The 19,860-nt window shown below is 36.3% G+C and overlaps 4 protein-coding genes and 2 pseudogenes across 7 annotated transcripts; 3 read left to right on the top strand and 3 right to left on the bottom strand.

Annotated features, from left to right (window-relative positions):
• Positions 1 to 20: 20 nt before the first annotated feature.
• On the bottom strand, positions 21 to 964 carry LOC149512742 (uncharacterized; annotated as a pseudogene).
• Positions 965 to 2,889: 1,925 nt separating this feature from the next.
• On the bottom strand, positions 2,890 to 5,044 carry LOC111305890 (type III polyketide synthase A-like). Its single transcript, XM_022903753.2, has 2 exons — positions 4,500 to 5,044; positions 2,890 to 4,398 (listed from the first exon to the last, which is right to left on the bottom strand). The coding sequence occupies exons 1-2, from the start codon at positions 4,690 to 4,692 to the stop codon at positions 3,431 to 3,433; spliced, it is 1,161 nt and encodes a 386-aa protein (XP_022759488.2). The 5' UTR covers positions 4,693 to 5,044; the 3' UTR covers positions 2,890 to 3,430.
• Positions 5,045 to 6,160: 1,116 nt separating this feature from the next.
• CCD7 (carotenoid cleavage dioxygenase 7) lies at positions 6,161 to 9,091 on the top strand. 2 transcript variants are annotated; one of them, XM_022901236.2, is made up of 6 exons: positions 6,161 to 6,981; positions 7,556 to 7,684; positions 7,784 to 7,915; positions 8,003 to 8,278; positions 8,386 to 8,786; positions 8,870 to 9,046. In XM_022901236.2, exons 1-6 carry the CDS (start codon positions 6,174 to 6,176, stop codon positions 9,014 to 9,016), a joined length of 1,893 nt encoding a protein of 630 aa, XP_022756971.2. In that variant the 5' UTR covers positions 6,161 to 6,173; the 3' UTR covers positions 9,017 to 9,046. The 2 variants fall into 2 exon arrangements, with proteins under 2 accessions (XP_022756971.2, XP_089606183.1); XM_089750057.1 differs by having other exon boundaries at positions 8,386 to 9,091.
• Positions 9,071 to 10,778, bottom strand: LOC111304575 (uncharacterized). The gene is made up of 4 exons (XM_022901237.2): positions 10,303 to 10,778; positions 10,031 to 10,178; positions 9,797 to 9,893; positions 9,071 to 9,414 (listed from the first exon to the last, which is right to left on the bottom strand). Exons 1-4 carry the CDS (start codon positions 10,611 to 10,613, stop codon positions 9,149 to 9,151), a joined length of 822 nt encoding a protein of 273 aa, XP_022756972.1. The 5' UTR covers positions 10,614 to 10,778; the 3' UTR covers positions 9,071 to 9,148.
• Positions 10,779 to 11,496: 718 nt separating this feature from the next.
• On the top strand, positions 11,497 to 12,976 carry LOC111304576 (cell number regulator 6-like; annotated as a pseudogene). The gene is made up of 4 exons (XR_016331122.1): positions 11,497 to 11,686; positions 11,798 to 11,914; positions 12,096 to 12,364; positions 12,595 to 12,976. The product of XR_016331122.1 is annotated as a cell number regulator 6-like (transcript).
• Positions 12,977 to 13,232: 256 nt separating this feature from the next.
• Positions 13,233 to 19,402, top strand: LOC111304573 (elongation factor G-1, mitochondrial). 2 transcript variants are annotated; one of them, XM_022901233.2, is made up of 20 exons: positions 13,233 to 13,734; positions 13,822 to 14,043; positions 14,138 to 14,259; positions 14,356 to 14,506; positions 14,972 to 15,043; positions 15,230 to 15,325; positions 15,427 to 15,515; positions 15,607 to 15,673; positions 16,308 to 16,346; positions 16,450 to 16,510; positions 16,737 to 16,846; positions 16,945 to 17,019; positions 17,128 to 17,196; positions 17,296 to 17,417; positions 17,604 to 17,729; positions 17,852 to 17,972; positions 18,090 to 18,190; positions 18,297 to 18,357; positions 18,865 to 18,918; positions 19,027 to 19,402. In XM_022901233.2, the coding sequence occupies exons 1-20, from the start codon at positions 13,330 to 13,332 to the stop codon at positions 19,129 to 19,131; spliced, it is 2,268 nt and encodes a 755-aa protein (XP_022756968.2). In that variant the 5' UTR covers positions 13,233 to 13,329; the 3' UTR covers positions 19,132 to 19,402. The 2 variants fall into 2 exon arrangements, with proteins under 2 accessions (XP_022756968.2, XP_089606182.1); XM_089750056.1 differs by lacking the exon at positions 16,308 to 16,346.
• Positions 19,403 to 19,860: the final 458 nt, after the last annotated feature.

Genomic DNA, 19,860 nt, shown 5'->3' on the forward strand with positions numbered 1-19,860 from the left:
AGCAGAAAACAAGATAGCAATTAAAGAACTTAGATCTTGAGAATTGAGATAGTTCAGCTATATAAATCAACTCCTTATTCTCTTTGATCATGGTCATACATTTTCTGGTTTTACACCTTTGGCACACCTGGAGTCTGCCTAAATGCTTTCAGCTATATACATGATCAAATCGTATGGCCAAAAAAATTAAGACCTCAAATAACCAACTAGCCTATTACAACCATGCGTAACAACGAGATGAGTGGTCTGTGGTCATACATTTTTCATCCGAGTGTTCATGTTTTCTCTGCCCAACTTCCACAAGCAATGTCAAAAGAGCCTCGCACACTTGCGATGCATCTGCTTCAGAAGGGTCATCCTTCAATGAGGAATAAACCATCTAGGCATGATCTAATTTACGTTTTGGCCACACCACAACAGATCCTCGGAATTCTGGATCACAGTGTATTACGACCCCATCACTCTTTTCACCATATCTGACCTGCAGCAACTGGGCACATGCAGCTGTTGCAGCACCAAGGGGCATAACCACAGGCAGTTGCAGGCTGGCCAGCAGAGAGGGAAGCCATCAACGGTAGCTCTACATAAGCAACGTGACACAATGTTGCCAGAACAGCCAGACTGATGATAGCTTCAGTATGGAAAGAAACAACAGGAAGCTCGCTCGGCAAATGGTGTTTCTGCAAAAATTCCTTCCTCCTCTAGTAAGTCAAGTCTTCCAAAGCTTGCATGTCCCCCTTTACAGTCAGAATGTTTCATGTGAAGAGTGATAGAAAATAAAATGTGAAGGGCTATAAATAATTAAAAGATAATGCAACTACATTTCATCAGAAAGTAGACTCATTTTGGACACAAATCCCTCTTCCATTGAAAAAGAGTTAACAATAACTACACTACCAATGTACCTGCTGGGTTCCTCCCATTTAAACTCAGAAGTTGCAGCAAAGTCATTGCATATGACCATGATGTCAATTATTAATAGAAATTACCACTTGAAAATGGATGGCCACAAATCACAGACTCCTCAGTCTGTCCAGAAGAAAACGCTACTAATTCTTGGGCATATACAATGGAATCCCTCGAATCTCTAGCAGCAGGTTCCACTGCAACATTGCCAAAATATTGCAATTAATTCATCCATAATTCATGGGTTAACTCAATGAGAAGAAATATAGAATTTCAGCATGAAAATGAGATAAGTAACTTCAAAGGCTAAAGATTAGGTTCCAGGGAAAAAGAGAACAAAAAAGAGAAATAAATGGAACTTCTGTAGTAGATAAATATCGAAGGAAAAAAATGGGAGAAATACAAGGTGAAAGGAGAGAACTTACCAGAATAATCAGAAAAATAACCAGTTAAGTAGTTGTTTGTGCAAGATATGAAGCAGCTTCATTTAGAGCTGATAAAGAGGCAAACAACTAAGGAATAAGCCCATCCTTCCCATACCATCATTTTGTGCCTGAAAACAGGATAGCTGTTACTTGTAATTTAAGATAAGGGTGGGCAGATCAGGTCTTAATGTGATTAACAAAGAGTTACAAAACCAACGTACAAAGGAAAAAAAAAATTATAACAACAAAATATGAAGCGATAGAGCTCAATTATTGCAAAAGAGGATCTTAAATCATAGATAAAAGGCTGAAGAGAAAGGTTATATCAAACTAAATATTAGCAACAACATCAGTTCCTATTGAGACAATTGCACAGAAAACCACGCGTCATAAAATAATAGAAGAAAGAAGATTTATAGCAGAGAAAGTTCTAGTATGTTATATATGTCAACTGGTGACCAGATCAGGCTAATGTATTGGCAAAAGAATATCTTTTAAACCCAGTAACATCTTGAAACCTAAACGTATAAAGCATTTTCAAACAAAAATGACACCTAGACTTTTGAAGCCGAAATAGATACTTACCACCAACCTCTAACAACCAGTAGGTGGAAAAAATAACAAATTAGCATCTTAATAAAAAAAACACTAAGAAACCAAAAAAAAAAAGGCCTTGAAGAAGAGCAATGGAAGCCTTATTAATCCAAGTTTTTGACAGAATATAACCATAGTAGAATAATTTGCTTAAAAAATCTTCCACAAATCAGTGTTTGATTCTTTCATTTTTGTTTTTACTGATTCTGAAACCCTAGATCGTTCTAATTGAAAGATTCGACGGATAACTTGTTCGATTTAAATGGAAATTTTAAGCAAAATGAAGAAGAAAGATTAAAGAGGAAAGCAAATAACAATCGGACAATCAACGATTAAAAAAAAAAGGAAATATTATTTTTAGAAGTAAATCAATGAAGCATATACCTGAGGCCTCCTAAAGTTATTAATTATCTCTGAAATTTTTGCATCTATTGGAATGATAGTAATTTTGTTTTATTGTACGCTAAACGATAAAGAAGAGGGAACTAAACGGGAAGAAGCTAGACGATGTCGTTTTCCACTCACTTTAATTATATTGGGCCGTGAAGGAAACAGAATTTTGGGCCAGATCTGGTTTCACTGCCCAATAATTATGGCCATGTTTCATCAAGGAAATAAATTTTAATGGGCCATAAAAAGGGATCAATATTATATATATATATATATATATATATTTATCGAACAATTTTATTCTTATATATTTGATTAATTTTAATTTTGTCCATACATATTTAATTATATATTAAATTAATTATTTTAAATTATAATAATTAAATATTAAAAATATTAAAATATTATTAAATTAATTAAATAATAGTAAATGTTATCAAATTAATATTTAATCTTCAACTAATAAAATAATATTTAATATTATTAGTTTAATATTAATTTATTATTATATTAAATTATTATTAATATTTTATTAAATTTGATTAATTAATAATTTTAATAATAAATAACAAGGGTATAATGATTTTTTAAACTTATTTCATTCATATTCTATAAACTAACCAAGGTATTAATATTAATTTCTCTTCCATTCCATTTTAATGAAAACTTCATAATATATATTCTACTCCATTTCTCATGTTTTTTATTCTCCTAAAATACAATTTCATTCTCTCTTTATTCCATTTCATGAACTAAACATACTGTAAGAAATTCTAAATAGGTGCTTTTGCTACGTAAGCTAAGTATTAAAAATTTTCTACATTATAATTTGAGATTAAAAGTAAAGTTTTTCATAGTCAAAATTTCAGTCAAAAAATTAACAAAAGTAAATCAATTATTATGGATAAAATAAAGAACAAATAAAAATAATGGAGAATATACCAATATTAATAGTAATATACTATGGATTGAGAGTTGAGAGAAATTGAACATATTCGTTTCAAAGACAAAAGTTCAAATGTCATTTCTTAGTTACTGGATTAAAATGAGCAGAACATAGGAATAGAACTAACAGGTTGCCGTAGCCATAAAGATTAGGCAACCAAGTAATGTGGTTACAGGCTGCGAAGAAGAATGCCTTCAAATGTAATTCCAGGACCAAATGCTAAGGCAAGCCCCCATTCTTCCCCTCCCTCTCTCTTCAACTCCTCCCTCATGTACTCCATGACATAGAAAATGGTATTGCTGCTAACATTTCCATAGTCCATCAATGCTCTCCGGCTACATTCTAGTTTCCCCTTGTTCAGTTTAAGAGTGTTCTCCAAGCGGTTAAGTATAGCTGGTCCTCCAGGATGCACAGCCCAAAACAAGTCGTTGAATTCTGTCAAACTAGCCTTTGACATGAGTTTCCTGCAGAATTCCTCGATGTTGTCTTCAATCTTTTGGGGGAGGTCTCTACCAAGTTTGAAGTTTATGCCCTCTTCAGAGAGGCGTCCATCTATGACATTTTGTGTTCCTGGCAGAAATTGTTGAACTGCATAGTTAAGTTCCATGAAAGGAGATTCTGTGCTTGTTATTGGATCGGTTCCAATGATCACTGCTGCTGCTCCGTCACCAAATAGTGCTGCACCAACAAGGTCATAAGGGCGTTCTTTGTTTGGAGGTCTAAAACCAAGGATGGTGGTTTCAGAGGTAGTTAACAGAACACGACTTCCTGGATTGTTTTCAGCAATGTCTTTGGCCACTCGAAGGCCAGTTACACCCCCATAACAACCAAGGAAATAGAGCATTACCCGGTTAACATCATTTTTTAGTCCAAGTTGGCTTGCAAGGTAAAGATCACCCCCAGGTAAACGTATCTCGCTGGAAGAAACATAGATTATATGGGTGATATCAGTAGCAGGCCTTCCCCATTGCTTTATGCAAGCTAGGCTTGCTTCAAATGCCATCTCAACAACTGCCGGGTTTGCTATTTCAAGTCTTTGTTTGATTGTTGATGAGCCCTCAGTTGCCAATTCAGGGTATTTATCTATAATCTCCTTGGACATGACCGTGTACCTAGTCTTCACGGTCGTTGTTTTACCTACCGGAGAGAATAAAAACAAAATGCATGATGAACCTAATCATATATATAATAAAAAAGACAACACCATGTCAGTTTGAAAAAGAAAGAATTTTGCTTACATAAACGTTCCAGTTTCTCTTTAATGGAGACATCTTCGCATTTTGTATCACGAAAGTAACCCTCCACCAAGCGTTCTTGCGGAATGAGTTGCCTTGGAAACGCCTTGCCGATGGCAAGCACTGTTGCCTTCCCTGGTGTGGAGGCACGCTTAAGATGGTGCCTAGGTGCACCATTGTTGTCAGTTTTTGACATCTTTTAGGAGGCCTGGAAAGAAGATACTGATCAGGCTCTTGGAAATTTTTAAGTTAGGCGTTTTCATGAGCAGAGAGCATATAAAGGAGAGGTCAGCTTGTTCTTGGAGAGAGTTTGGTTTCAAGAAAGCCTATCATGAAAAGAGAAAATTGTTTACTTTATTGGGGTTTGGTAATATTTTGGGCATCGGTTGTTAGAAGTGTGAAGGCTCCGAAGATTAGCAGTTTTTTCCTTCTTCTTTAATATGACCTTTTGTAATTTAAAACATCCCTTCGCTCTTGGCATGAGTAGAAAATATAGGAGTTAAATTCAACTTGAGGAAAACCTTTCTTCATTCTCTTCTGATAAATTAAAGAAGTAACAAAAGAAAAAAAAGAAAATAACAATAATAATAACAATACTCCCTCCTTTGCTGATTTTGTTTTGTTTTCTGGACCAAAATTGTTTGAATTACGGGTATATTTGATTCGGCTGAATCTTTTGTAAAAGGCAATCTTGATAATAATTTGTCTATCCATATTTCAAAATCTCCACTTTTAACTATAGATAATACAAAAGATGATAGATATTGTTAAGAAAAAGAAATGGTGAAGCAAAGTAATGCATGTAACATCTTTTGCCCTGCTTTTTGTAGAAATGCAGAGCGGAGCTTTTGTGGATGAACATAGATATTTAACAAGCTAAAGAATTAGTTTAAGCAATATAAAATCAAAGGGGGGGGGGGGGGGAATGATGTAATTGGGTCGAGTGAAGGTAGATTGCAAGTTCCGTAATCCATGCAATTTGACAACATTTAGTGAAAGTTCAGATTTGGAAGCATCCAAGTAGGGGCAAGTTGAAGATGAGATCAGCAGATTCCTCAATAGACGGCCGAAGTAGGAAATGCAGACATCTGGTCCACTGGCTTCTGTTGTTTTTGTCATTTTTGAGGCAGTATCATACCAACAACCCTTGATGGTATCAAAATCCTAATCATTATTTCATTAGTGCCCGAGTTTTATAGTATTTTCAATGCACGATGTACAAGTATCTCTCGCCTTTCTCTTCACTCTTAAACAAGGTAATTTTCTTGGTGGAACACTTTGAATGGTTGTCTAAACTTCCCAAACAAATTGTGCATGTAGCCATTGATTAATTTGGCCTTCCCCCAATGAAATCGTCTTAAAACCAAACTACATATATAACAAGGTAATATAATAATATAAAGCAGTAAAAATATTGCTTGCCATAATGCCATAATAGTTTTTTTACCTTGTTTTATGTTGACTTGCCTTACCATTAGAAATCAAAATGAAATAAAAAAAGACATATTTTGTCTGCCATTTGCATCGTACAACTTTCTTCATGTCTTCCATGATAGACCCATCGCGTACCCCATCAGCAACCACACCACATGACTGGCAAATCTGTAATTAATAAAAAACTCCCTGGAAATTAGAAAGGGCCAAGTGGCCAACATTCTTATATATAAACTAATAGCCATGCTATACAAATTAAACAAGTTCCTTTCAGTCCCAAAAATACTTCAAAAAATGCAAGCCAAAGCCTTCCAGAGCATTCCAGCAGGAGGATTCCATTTGCCGGTGAAACTCCCCCAGCTACATCAACCATCATTACCAACGAAACTGCCACGGGCCATATCCATTTCCAATCCTGCAGATAATCATGTTTCAGGCCCTTTAACAGTAGTAGACAAGGATGATTACGTGGCTGCTTTTTGGGACTATCAATTTTTATTCGTGTCACAACGATCGGAGACGGCGGAGCCGATCACGCTCCATGTTGTGGACGGTGCAATCCCGCCGGACTTCCCTTCTGGTACATATTACCTAGCCGGTCCAGGGTTATTCACCGATGATCATGGCTCGACTGTGCACCCTCTAGACGGTCATGGTTATCTTCGGGCCTTTAGCATCAATGGTGTTGCTAGAGAAGTCAAATTCATGGCTAGGTACGTAAAGACCGAAGCTCAAGTAGAGGAGCATGATCCTGAGACTGACACGTGGCAGTTTACGCATCGGGGTCCATTTTCTGTCCTAAAAGGGGGCAAAAAACTTGGTAATGTTAAGGTGATGAAAAATGTAGCTAATACCAGTGTGTTGAGGTGGGGAGGCAAGTTATTGTGCTTATGGGAAGGTGGAGACCCTTACGAGATTGAATCAGGGTCGTTGGAAACCCTCGGTAGTTTTAATGTGATAAACGATCGTGATTTGTTGCCGGAGGCTGAGAAGAAGGGTACTGTTGATTTACTGGATGTTGCCGCCCGGCTGTTGAAGCCGGTTCTACATGGTAAGTATGTCCATTTTTAGTTTTTTTTATGTCCATGATGTTTACTAGATTTGGAATATCGCTAGTTAAGGAATTCACGTCAGCATTGAAGATGACAATTTTCATATTCATTAATAATTTATAAGTTAATATTTGATGCTATTATATAAATGATATATATTATCAATTAACCATTCTATGATATCTAGTAAAATTTAAAAAGTTCAGATTTTAAATTTTTAATTATTTTTTAATAATTAATTAAACTTAAATAAAATTATTAATATTTATTCTTTTACGTGTTTAGAGATTTACTTTAAAAAATTAGAATAATACAGAAAATTTTAATATTTTAGCCTAAATTAATTAATAGTGTTCCTTTGATAAAAACAATAAGTTGAGTAAAATATAATTGGTTTTTCACTAACAAAATGTGTGGATCAGAAGTAATATTTATTTGTTTTTTAACTTTTGCACAATTGACAAAAAACAGTAAAAATAAATAAAACCTAATGGCTTAATGAACCGGTCAAACAAGTTAAATAAAATAGAGAGATTATGTTTTGATTTCTTGTTCTGATAATATGCTCGACAGGTGTGTTCAAGATGCCTCCTAAAAGACTGTTGTCTCATTATAAACTCGATGCTCAAAGGAACAGACTTCTTACAATATCATGCAATGCAGAGGACATGCTACTGCCCCGCAGCAACTTCACATTTTATGGTCTGTCATATATATTAAGTTATTTCTACATAATACATGGTAGTTCATAAACTCGATGATAAATGTGATAATTTCAATTTGTCTATTTCATGTTTGCAGAGTTCCACCCAGATTTCCAGTTGTTGCAGAAACAAGAATTTAACATCCCTGATCATTTGATGATCCATGATTGGGCCTTTACTGATACTCATTACATACTGTTAGGCAACCGCATCAAGCTTGATGTTATCGGTAATGAACAACTGCGAACAGATTGAGAATTTTGTAAACAGATCATATAAAGCGAAACAACTACATTTTTGTTGTACTTAAGTGCAGGATCAATGACTGCAGTATGTGGGTTATCACCAATGATATCAGCATTGTCAGTGAACCCAAGCAAGTCCACGACTCCCATTTACTTGCTTCCTCGCTTTCCAGCTGATAAATCTGCTCGACATCGAGATTGGAGAGTGCCAGTGGAAGTTCCCTCTCGGAAATGGCTATTGCATGTTGGCAATGCCTTCGAGGTCAAGGATGTCCATGGAAATTCGAAGATTCAAATCCAAGCTTGTACTTGTTCTTATGAATGGTTCAATTTCCAAAAATTATTTGGTAAGTGCATTTTTCCAGTGGTTTAGTTCTTTTGCTTCGAGCAGGTTATGGCAAAATCTTTTCGAAGTTTCATATTGAAGCATGTCATATACCGTGTATTGGGACAGGATATAATTGGCAAAGTGGTAAACTAGATCCCTCAATTATGAACGTGAAACAAGGTGAAAATGAGTTGTTACCGCACCTTGTTGAGATATCTATCAACTTGGATTCTGATGGAAACTGCCAAGAATGTTGCATGGAGAATTTGAATCAATGGAACAAGCCATCAGATTTTCCGATTATCAACCCAGACTTTTCTGGCTACAAGAATGCATACATTTATGCATCAACTTCTTCAGGGTCAAGACAAGCATTGCCTCATTTTCCGTTTGATATGGTAGTGAAGCTAAATTTGTCTACCAAAACAGCCAGTACATGGTCTGCAGGGGCTCGTAGATTTATTGGTGAGCCTATTTTCGTCCCCAAAGGAACTGAAGAAGATGATGGGTACATTCTTGTGGTTGAGGTCAGATATAAAATTTTTTGGCTTAGATTTTGCTCGGTTCTGACATTTTGCTTACACAATTTTATGTTGTTGTACTTTTACAGTATGCAGTTTCAATTCAGAGATGTTATCTTGTCATTTTGGATCCTAAGAGGATTGGAGAAACTGATGCGCTTGTAGCAAGACTTGAAGTGCCCAACCACTTGAACTTTCCCCTTGGCTTCCATGGTTTTTGGGCCAACAGTAATTGACCTTGCACGAAATTGTAAACATGTACTTAATTGAACGGTGCTGTATTAAAATAGTTTCAAAGTTTGAAAATGTGAATCGGGTCTGCAATTTCATGTAACCATCTTTTCAGAGGATTTAAGTTTTGTCTTGAATCAAACTCTTTGAACCCGAGCTACAATCACGATCAAAAGTATAACAATCGAGAGAAGCAAGGATGATCTGATTTTTTCCTCCAACTGGTCTCTGGTTTCTTCATTAGGTTTTTCCGTCCTACGATTTTTGAAAACCTCATTCAGAAGCGATTGGAATTTCAACATAAGTTCTGTAACTTTCGCTTTTGTCATGTCCAAAATCCACTGCAAAATGTCATTGCCGAGGTCTGCGTCAGTGGTAGAATCCCAAGACCTCCCATTTTCAACTGCAAGAAACAGAAGACTTGGAGTGCCAAATCATACAAAAGGAAAGAACTAATCTGTTGACTGACATTATTTATATAGAAAAGAAATACATGAATTTCCCTGTCTAGTAAACAAAAAGGTTGGTATTTTTCCTTCTAGGCAGAGTTTTTTTTGAACGTTGCAATTCTTTTTTTTTTTTTCCAGTATTTCTGAGGAATAGGAAAACGGAATTTCTAAACACTCAAATTCATTCCATTGAATTGCTCACTTTCATATATTGGAAGCTGCTAACATAGCAGCAGGGTTCCACCAAAAGGGTTAAGCACATATTTAGCCGTAGGAAACCCTGTGGGTTATGTTTTAAACAAAGATGATGATGGCTATCAGAATTCAGAAACAGACCTGCAGGGTGGGGCAAGTTGCAGAGCTTCCGAACTAACTCGTTATTCATAATAGCATCCCAAACAGCTTTATCAGATGATAGCGAAACGACCAACATCTACATGCACATTCGATTCAATAAGAAACATAGTCTAGAAATGTATCCAAAACCACAAATCACGTTAAATTTGAAGCAGAACTAGCAATTCAGGAACTGCCCTTCAAAATATCTAATAAAAAAATTAGTCAAGGCACCTTAACGGATGGCTCTGTCAGGAGCAAGATGAAGCCATCATAAACTCTACCAAGCCCTTGAGATAGCAATTGTCTCGAGTCGTAACTGTCCAAAAGAGGCTGCAGCCATTTCAGTTCTGGTCTAGATGAAGAAATCCCATGTATGAAACTGGTCAAGAAATCAAAATCATAAGAAACGTTCAATGGGAATTAAGCATAAATTCTTATATAATAGATACACAAAACCACAAAACTAACAAAATTAATAGAGCAAAAAGTCAGAAACCACTCACTTCTGGAGAGCAGCTAAGGCATTTTCAACTTCTGGCTCGGATGGAACAGGCCCCAAAATAAAATTATTGAAGGACCCAGTTACTATTTTGTTTTCTTTTCCATCTATAGCCTCTAGCTTCTTACAAATTTCACTTTGGCTGGAGGAAGAAGAAGAACAAGCTGCTGAAGAAGGTCTAAGTGGAGCAGCATAATTGGATGGAACCGGAAGGTTAAGATTATTTGAAGACGAGTAAGAAACAGAAGGAACAGCAGCGGAAGAAGAATTGAATTGAATCTTTGGAAGGTCGATGGGCATGGCTCCTCCTCCCATGGTTCTCCTCCTCTTAGCTAGTCTTCAGTAATCAAAGCTTTGCTTTTGCTGTTGCTGTTGTAGCATAGGAAAGACTTGAAGGCGCACCAGTCGTGAGTTCAAGATTTTAGCCTTTCTTTTTTTCTGGGCCAATGATCCTTCTGCATGATAGCCTGTGGTTGAGATATTATTCTTGTAGATAATATTAGTATTTTGTTAGCAAGGAAGATTATTACGATGGATTTTTTAATTACTTGTTTCTGTATTACATATAACCCTTATTAAGATTTGACCATTTACAATTTATTTTAATCCCGCGGTGTTTTTGTCCATATTAAAAACAGTATTCCTTTTCCAATTGCAAAAAACGAAACAAAGGCTACTTTCAACAAATAAGTTATCTAAGCGTATTCCATTTGGATCGTTGGACACAAACAATATATTATAACTTAAATTAAGACTTTGTTTTGGGAGTGGTTTTTGTGATTTCTCTAACAATTTCGATTATCCTTTGAACCCGTAATAACCCTGTTTTTCTGGGGCTTCTGGGTTCTCGTGGTCAAAGAGGATGCGATGCGACTTCGATATGAATTTTGTGTCTAACGCTTCTTTACATCCCATAAAATAAAGTTAACGTTGTCCTTCTCCGCAGGAAAGGCAATGGAAAATTATTGAAAAAAAAAGAAACTATATAAAGAAAAAAGAAAAAGGGAAGATTGACTGACTCTTATAGAAGGTCAAGAAGAAAGCAACTCCCAGCAGGCTATTTCGTGATTCACTTACTTTGTTTTTGCTTAATTGCCTCGGATCCTGGTTTCTTTTTGGACCAATTTCATCCATATCCAACAAAACATATAAAAAAAAATGGTTTCCCAAGCATAGCCTTTCTTTGTCTGTCTTTCAAATCTCTTACATTAGTAAAGCACATGCAGAAAGTGGCTGACGATGTTTTGTTTTTGTTTTTGTTTTATAATATTTTGATTACTGATGGATGGCAACAATACGCCTTTACGTTACGTTAAGGCTTACAAAGGAAAAAGAGCCTCTTGAAGATATCACCCCTGGAGAACTCAATCAACCCATTCAAATTCCTCATGTATTTTTTTCTCAATCGGCATTCCTTTATTATCTGTTTCTGTTGCAATATAATTGGGTTTAAATTAGTTACTGAAGTAGGGAATTCTTTCTTTATAATTGGATTTTATAACTAATTATTCATAGATGCCCTGAATGTGGGCAACCTCTACCTGAAAGCTGTGAGCCACCTGCTGATGAAGACTGGACAACTGGAATTTGCGGCTGTCTTGAAGATACTGAGAGCTGTAAGAGTCCAATTAATCCTCTTTTATAGTTACTACATATCATCTTCATATTAGTTGTCCATACAGAACAAGCAGCATCATTAATCCACAGGTTACAGATGATTTCTTCCCTGTTCAGGGCATTTTCACAGTGCTGCAATATAGTTGTTGATGAGTCTTGGATCTTTGCGTATTTTTGTAGGCCGAACTGGTCTCCTTTGTCCATGTTTGTTGTTTGGGCAAAATGTTGAAACCCTGAGAGACGATATTACACGGAGCGATGCATGCTTTTGTCATACTTTATGTGCAGAGGGCGGAATGGTGGTTGCAGGAGCAACTCTACTCTTCCATGGTATTGACCCTAAAACATCATTTCTCATTTGTGAGACCCTGGTTTTTGCTTGGTGGTTGTGTGGCATCTATAATGGCTTGTTTCGACGACAATCACTACAGAAGAAATATCATCTCAAGGTATGTTAATTCTTGATGTTTAGGTGCTTGAGCTTCATTTCTTATGAAAATAATTAAAGGTTAATTTTACATTAATTAGAAAATATCACCTATGCTATCAGTTTCATACGGATGTGAATATCAATCAATGATTAATGCATCTTTAATTCCAATGTCATCCATAAAATGTCCAGGGTTTTATGGAAACATGAGTGATGAACCGGTGCTAAGCTTGTGCTGTTGTTTTGCAGAACTCACCATGTGATCCCTGCATGGTTCACTGCTGTTTGCATTGGTGCGCCTTGTGTCAAGAGCATAGAGAGATGAAGAACCATCTATCTGACAACAGTGAAACGCAAAGGACCGTTGTTAAGCCTCCTCCAGTGCAAGAGATGAGCTCTGATGATCGGAAACAGGAGACTGCATCATCATCTCCATCTGTAGCATCTTCTGGAAATGGTGAAAACACAAAGTTGGAGACAGCCTGTATAGGATTTTCTGACTAATCATCAAAATTTTCTCTTTTTTTTTTTTTTTTTTTGGGCAAGTCAAATCTAAGCCAAGCAACTGGTTGAGGAGGTTCGGGAAGGCTGATTGCTAGACTAAAGAATTTTTTTTAAGTACTGAATTCATTGATTAAGCATTTGGATTTTCTTTTTTTTTTTCCCATTTATTATTATGCTTATTCATCAATTATTTTAGATACGCATAAAACTTCATTTAAGTCCATAATTGTATTTTGTGTTTGAGCTTAGTATATCCAACAATGTATGTTCGGCTCAGGGGCCATGGGCTAATGCCAAGCAGCTAGTCAAATAGGTCCAGACGCAAGATCCAAATTATTTGACCCGTTGAGAATATGAATCCAATTTCTTCCCCATCCTAACCCGCCACATTTTCAAGTCAAAACCCCAAGAAAACTGAAAATCCCTTAATCTTGGGTTTAGGGTTTTACCCCCACCAGTTACCGCCACCACTATTCCATCATGGCGCGATTCCCAAGATCCACAGTTCGGCGCCTCCTTTACACCTTCTACTCAACCAAAACGACGCCGTTATCTTCCCCCTCGCCTACCGCCGCTCTCCTCATCGGGAGCTTCGAGGTCCGTCACTTCTCAGCGGGTAACGTCGCGCGAGCAAAGGACGACAAAGAGCCGTGGTGGAAAGACTCAATGGAACGACTTCGAAACATCGGAATCTCCGCTCACATCGACTCGGGCAAGACCACGCTAACGGAGCGGATTCTCTATTATACGGGCCGGATCCACGAGATCCATGAAGTTCGTGGCAAAGACGGCGTCGGAGCAAAGATGGACTCCATGGATTTAGAAAGAGAGAAAGGAATTACTATCCAATCTGCTGCCACGTGTTGCACCTGGAAAGATTATCAGGTTCGTAAGAGATTTTAATTTGACCTAATTGGACAATTTCTTCTACTTATTTTTTAATCTGTGCATTTTTTTTATCGACTGTTTTAGATTAATATAATCGATACGCCCGGTCACGTTGATTTTACGATTGAAGTGGAGAGGGCGCTGCGTGTTCTTGACGGTGCCATTTTGGTTCTGTGTAGTGTTGGTGGTGTACAAAGTCAGTCAATTACTGTTGATCGACAAATGAGAAGATATGAGGTTCCAAGACTCGCCTTTATTAACAAGCTTGATCGAATGGGAGCTGATCCATGGAAAGTTCTCAACCAGGTACAGTTGGATATATTCATATAAATGAATAAATGTTATTGAACGTCACATAATTTAAAATTGGCATGTTGATAATTTTTGTGTCTGTTGTTAGGCAAGGTCTAAGCTTCGACATCACAGTGCAGCTGTGCAAGTCCCAATTGGCTTGGAAGAAAATTTTCAGGGTCTTATCGATCTCGTGCAACTAAAAGCTTATTATTTTCATGGTTCCAGCGGGTTTGTTTCAATCTTTCTGGTTTACTTAATTTTTCTTGGAGTGTATAGCCTGTTTATTTCTTTGTCCTTTTTTTAATCATATTCTAACTATTGCAGAGAAAAAGTTGTTGCTGAAGAAATACCAGCAGATATGGAGGCCACAGTTGCAGAAAAAAGACGGGAACTGATTGAAATGGTTTCTGAAGTGGATGATAAACTTGCTGAAGCATTTCTAAATGATGAGCCTATTTCATCAGCTGATCTTGAGGTCTGTTCGGAGAATGATGCTTTATTTACTTCCTTATTTTCTAATGACAGAGAGTGTACTTGATACTGGCCATCTAGTTTCAGTTTTGAATTTCAAAAATGGCAGAGAAATATAGTATAGTTGCCTTGACTGTTACTTTATGCCCATCACATCTTTGGGGTTGATACTTGTTTCTGAAAACTAATGTGAAGATGAGGGGCTCTCACTGAATTTAGAATGATCCCCGCATGTTAAAAGGTTTTTCATCATTCTGTATATGTTCTGTATGGGTGGATGATGGAGGCTTTTTCTTGCCTCAAATGTTAAAATGTGAAATTAGCTTAACTATTACCAAGTGTAAACCACAGAACATTTTATCTTTCTATTTTGTTAACCTTACAATTCTAAATGCTGCTGTTTTCTTTTTTACTTATTCTCTTTATGAACTTGGTATGATTTCTAAAATTTGGAGCTTCATCCAAGCAGGCAGCAGTTCGTAGGGCAACCATAGCGCGGAAGTTTGTTCCTGTATTCATGGGTAGTGCATTCAAAAACAAGGTACTTTATGATTGATTGTCTTCTTTGGTTTCTGTTAAATTCACAATCAACCAACTTGTGACAATAAGGCACTCATTGGAATTCCCTTTCTTATATTGTTTGAAAGAAAACAACATTATGTGATTTGTTTTACTTGTTTTTTGGATCATTAGATGCCATTTATCATATGCTTTTTCTTCTGCTCAGGGTGTACAACCGCTCTTGGATGGTGTCCTTAGTTACTTGCCATGTCCTATTGAAGTCAATAGCTATGCCCTTGATCAGACAAAGAATGAAGAGAAGGTATAAGATTGATACTACAAGTCCTCCAAAATAAAGTTTTGCTAAAACTGATATGAAACTTTTACTTTTTTTATGTAATCCTTTTTTGTAATCTCTTGTAGGTTATGTTGCCTGGAACACCAGATGGACCACTTGTGGCATTAGCTTTTAAGTTGGAGGAAGGCCGGTTTGGTCAGCTAACATATCTAAGGTAATGCTACTGCATCATTTTCAATTGATGTTCTGCATTGTATTAGTATTTAGTGGTTCTCTTATGCTAACAGTAATTTATATTGATGAAGAGTCTACGAGGGTGTGATTCGAAAGGGTGATTTTATAGTTAACATAAACACAGGCAAGAAGATTAAGGTAAGTTAATTTATTGCTTCATGTTGCTTCATGTTCTCTTGGGCCAATTTTTTCATCCTTTTTTTAACTTCCCTGTTATGTGATCTTGTTGGGCAACATAGCATGGTTCCATTTTCAATTGTTTGAACCGACACATCCCATGCGTTACACTGGAGGTTTTGTTGTTTCTTTTTTCTAAAGTGTGATTTGATCTTGGGCTATGAAGAGTAAGATGGACTTCCAGAAATACCACATGTATCAAACTAACATATGATTTTAGTTAGTATTTTGTGATTTGTGGTAGAAACCAGTATTAGGTATTTAGGTGAAATTTTGTAAAGCAGTTGCCTGTAATGTATGATCATATACTTGCCACATATGAATGTTAATTTCACACTGACATGCAAGGTGATTATTCATTGAAATTGGATAATTTTAGTCCTTTTTATTGATATAATGTTTATAAATTGTATGGTTCTATTAGGTCTGAACATGTGTCGTTCTTGGTATTGTGGTTGATGTGATCCACTTCCATGAAAGGGAAATGTTATCTTTTCTTTTTAATGCAATTTGTTTGTTTGTTTCTTTTCCTTGCTGTACTAACCTGAACTTGGGAGTTTAGTCTACATGCTAAATATTCACCATTTTGTCCCAGGTGCCTCGTTTAGTTCGGATGCATTCTGATGAAATGGAGGTTACACTTTAGATGACATCAGTCTTAGTATTTATGTGAATTGTTGGATCTTTAAGCAGTTGTTTTATTAAATATTGTTCGCTTCGGGGTTTATAATATGCAGGACATTCAAGAAGCACATGCTGGGCAAATAGTTGCAGTGTTTGGTGTAGATTGTGCTTCAGGTCCTACTTCTCACTTTGCATATTTGTTCACACAAGTGCAAGCTTCTGTTTATTATTTTTTTCTTTTTTTTTTTTAATGTTTAATTATTCAAGGAGCTTCACCACACAGGAGCAATAAAAATGCCAATATGATTGTTGGTTGAGTAGACAAAGCTTTTGTTTTCCCTTAAAAAAAAAGCCGTAAAGGCTTTCCAAATTTTGTCATAATGTGTGGCTCTTTTTCCAGGTGATACATTTACTAATGGGTCTGTCAAGTATACCATGACTTCTATGAATGTCCCTGAGCCAGTGATGTCATTAGCTGTTCAGCCAGTGTCGAAAGATTCTGGAGGACAAGTGAGTGCTTTCTGGTCCAACATAAATGCTTGTATGCATGCATTCAACCATAGCATATGGTGCTAACTAATGATGAATCTTGTGTTTCCTTGAATTAGTTTTCCAAGGCATTGAATCGGTTTCAGAGAGAGGATCCTACATTCCGTGTGGGCTTGGATGCTGAAAGTGGACAGGTGTGATATGGAGAATTTATTTTCAATGATTCTTGTTAAACTAACTATATGCAACTCTGTTTTGCATTAACTGACATATGGTATCATTTTGTTGATTTATTTACATAGACAATTATCTCTGGAATGGGAGAGCTTCATTTGGACATATATGTGGAACGGATCCGGAGAGAGTACAAGGTTTTCATCTGTTCTTTGTTCAGCATATAAAATAAGCTTTCTAACATTGTTATGATTGAAAACTTCACTTTTTAGATAACTCATACTTCCTGAAAACAGGTTGATGCAACTGTTGGAAAGCCTCGTGTGAATTTCAGGGAGACTATAACTCAACGTGCTGAATTTGATTACCTACATAAGAAGCAATCTGGAGGACAGGGTCAATATGGACGAGTATGTGGGTAAGCAGCAATGATCTGTTTTTGGCTTATTTTTCTGTTGACATCTTAGTAATAATATCTATCTTGTATTAAGTTAGATGCAGTTCCTTGACTCCTGAATCACTTGTCCAATACTCCTCTATGATTCTGTTGTGGGCTAGTTATTTTATATATAACATTTGTTTGTTATTTTCTTTGTATTGATAGGTACGTTGAACCACTTCCACCAGGGTCTTCAATTAAGTTCGAATTTGAGAACATGATTGTTGGGCAAGCTATACCATCAAATTTTATTCCTGCAATTGAAAAGGGTTTCAAAGAAGCTGCAAATTCGTGAGTATATTTCTTCTGCTCCCATGTTTCTTTAAACTCACTCATCAATAAAGAATTATTACTTTTGTACATAGTTTCTGTTGGAGTATGATTTAATGTATTGGTTGTGTTCTTATGTACAGGGGTTCATTAATTGGACATCCAGTTGAAAATATCCGGATTGTTTTAACTGATGGTGCTTCTCATGCAGTGGATTCCAGTGAGCTTGCATTTAAGTTAGCTGCTATATATGCTTTCAGACAGGTATGTCTAATGTGCTTAGCATGATTTAAGTGATTGCTTCTTATCTTTTGGGTTTCCTTCCTGTTATTCTTTTTGGCATAGCATTGCTGGACTTTTATATTTTGACTTGTGAAATAGTGTTATACTGCTGCAAGGCCAGTGATACTGGAACCTATTATGTCGGTTGAGTTGAAAGTACCAACAGAATTTCAGGGTACAGTTGCTGGTGATATTAACAAGTGAGTTAGCTATTTTTCTCTTTATACTTGAAATGTTATTAGTACCTGTCAATTCTTTTATCTTGAACCTTTTTCATCTTTATTTCTGCATGTCAATTATGTGTAGGAGGAAAGGTGTTATTGTTGGAAATGATCAAGATGGAGATGATTCTGTAATTACTGCCAATGTAAGTGAAACTTGTTTTCTCATGAAATGTCCGCCTTAGCTGTTTTTCCAAGTAATTTCATCAATAATCTTCAATCATTGTGGATAAATTTTGGAAGTTGCTATTAAATTTTGTCCATAGACTTTCATGAATTACCTTCTTACCCTTGTGTAAACTCAGGTTCATCTTTATTGAAATGATATACCTTCATAAATATATCAAAGGATTGTTTGCCACCTGCTATTGATGTAAGATTAGCATGATGCATTAATCAGAGTATCCTTGTAGATCTCCAGGTTGGCTGACATTTGAGCATCAGTGAGATAGTGTGCTCAGATAAAATTGTGTTTGATTATTTTTTGGTATGGGCATGTCATATTATACTTGTGAATATGGTGCATTTCATGTATATGCTATGTCTTGCATGTAGAATCTTGATTTGCCATACAGCCTTTTGCCATCATAGCAGCAGGTAAAAAATATGCCCTTTTCTCAAGACAGCTGAATATTATTTTTGCATTTTTCCAGGTCCCATTGAACAATATGTTTGGGTACTCAACAGCACTTCGATCAATGACACAGGTGAGGCATAAAATCAATTCATAGATGTGGCATTCGGGATCCCCCATTAGCTTGATCCTTGTTTTAATTTTGTAAATTTGTTTTATATGTACTATATTCTCTGCACAGGGAAAAGGTGAATTCACAATGGAATACAAGGAGCATTCACCAGTTTCTCAGGACGTGCAAATGCAGTTAGTGAACACTCACAAGGCCAATAAAGGACCGGAATAATCATGGGGATGCCTGAAGAACCAGGCACAAGTACTTATGGTTTTTGCAAGTCATATAATTTGTTGTTATATTCGTTTTTGCTATATTTATTTAGGCTTTATATTTGATCATATAGTGAAAAATTTTGGAAGCACAATAAGTTCAAACCGGCATTTCTCGGCCAACATGAAGGGGCAAGAATTATATAGGGATATGTAGAATTTTATGTGCTAACATTGACACAATTGTTTTCACCATAAATATAGATATTCCTCTTATTTTATTTTATGCACATTTTAATGTACATCAACAATTGTAAGCCCCTCGACCGAAAAAGATGTAACGCCTCTGTTTATTGAAGAAGATTTAAACAAGACTAGAAAAATGTTATCTTCTTTAGCGAATATGATGCCCCAAGAATGCCACCAATATCTTTATATTTTCAGGATGAGAACCCATATATTCAGATTCTATGTATATTACTATTACCATCCGTCCTTCAACTTTTGGCAAGACTATCCGGTGCAACTAGCTAAATTCTTCTCGCTGTTTTGTCGGGAGCTTTTGAACTGGCTCAGGTTCACTGAGGGGTGCAAAGTAGTGGTTCAGCATATCGTTATACATTTTTATCAAGCTTGGGGGTTTCCACTATATTCCACGAAGATTAAAAAAAAAAAAAAATCAGTTTTGATAACAGAATAGACTAGTACAAAACTGAAAAAGGAAATTAAGATCTGTTAAATACGAGTT

This window comes from Durio zibethinus, chromosome 21, assembly GCF_047325235.1.
Source record: "Durio zibethinus cultivar Kanyao isolate XHJ-2024 chromosome 21, ASM4732523v1, whole genome shotgun sequence".
NCBI classification, from domain to species: domain Eukaryota; kingdom Viridiplantae; phylum Streptophyta; class Magnoliopsida; order Malvales; family Malvaceae; genus Durio; species Durio zibethinus.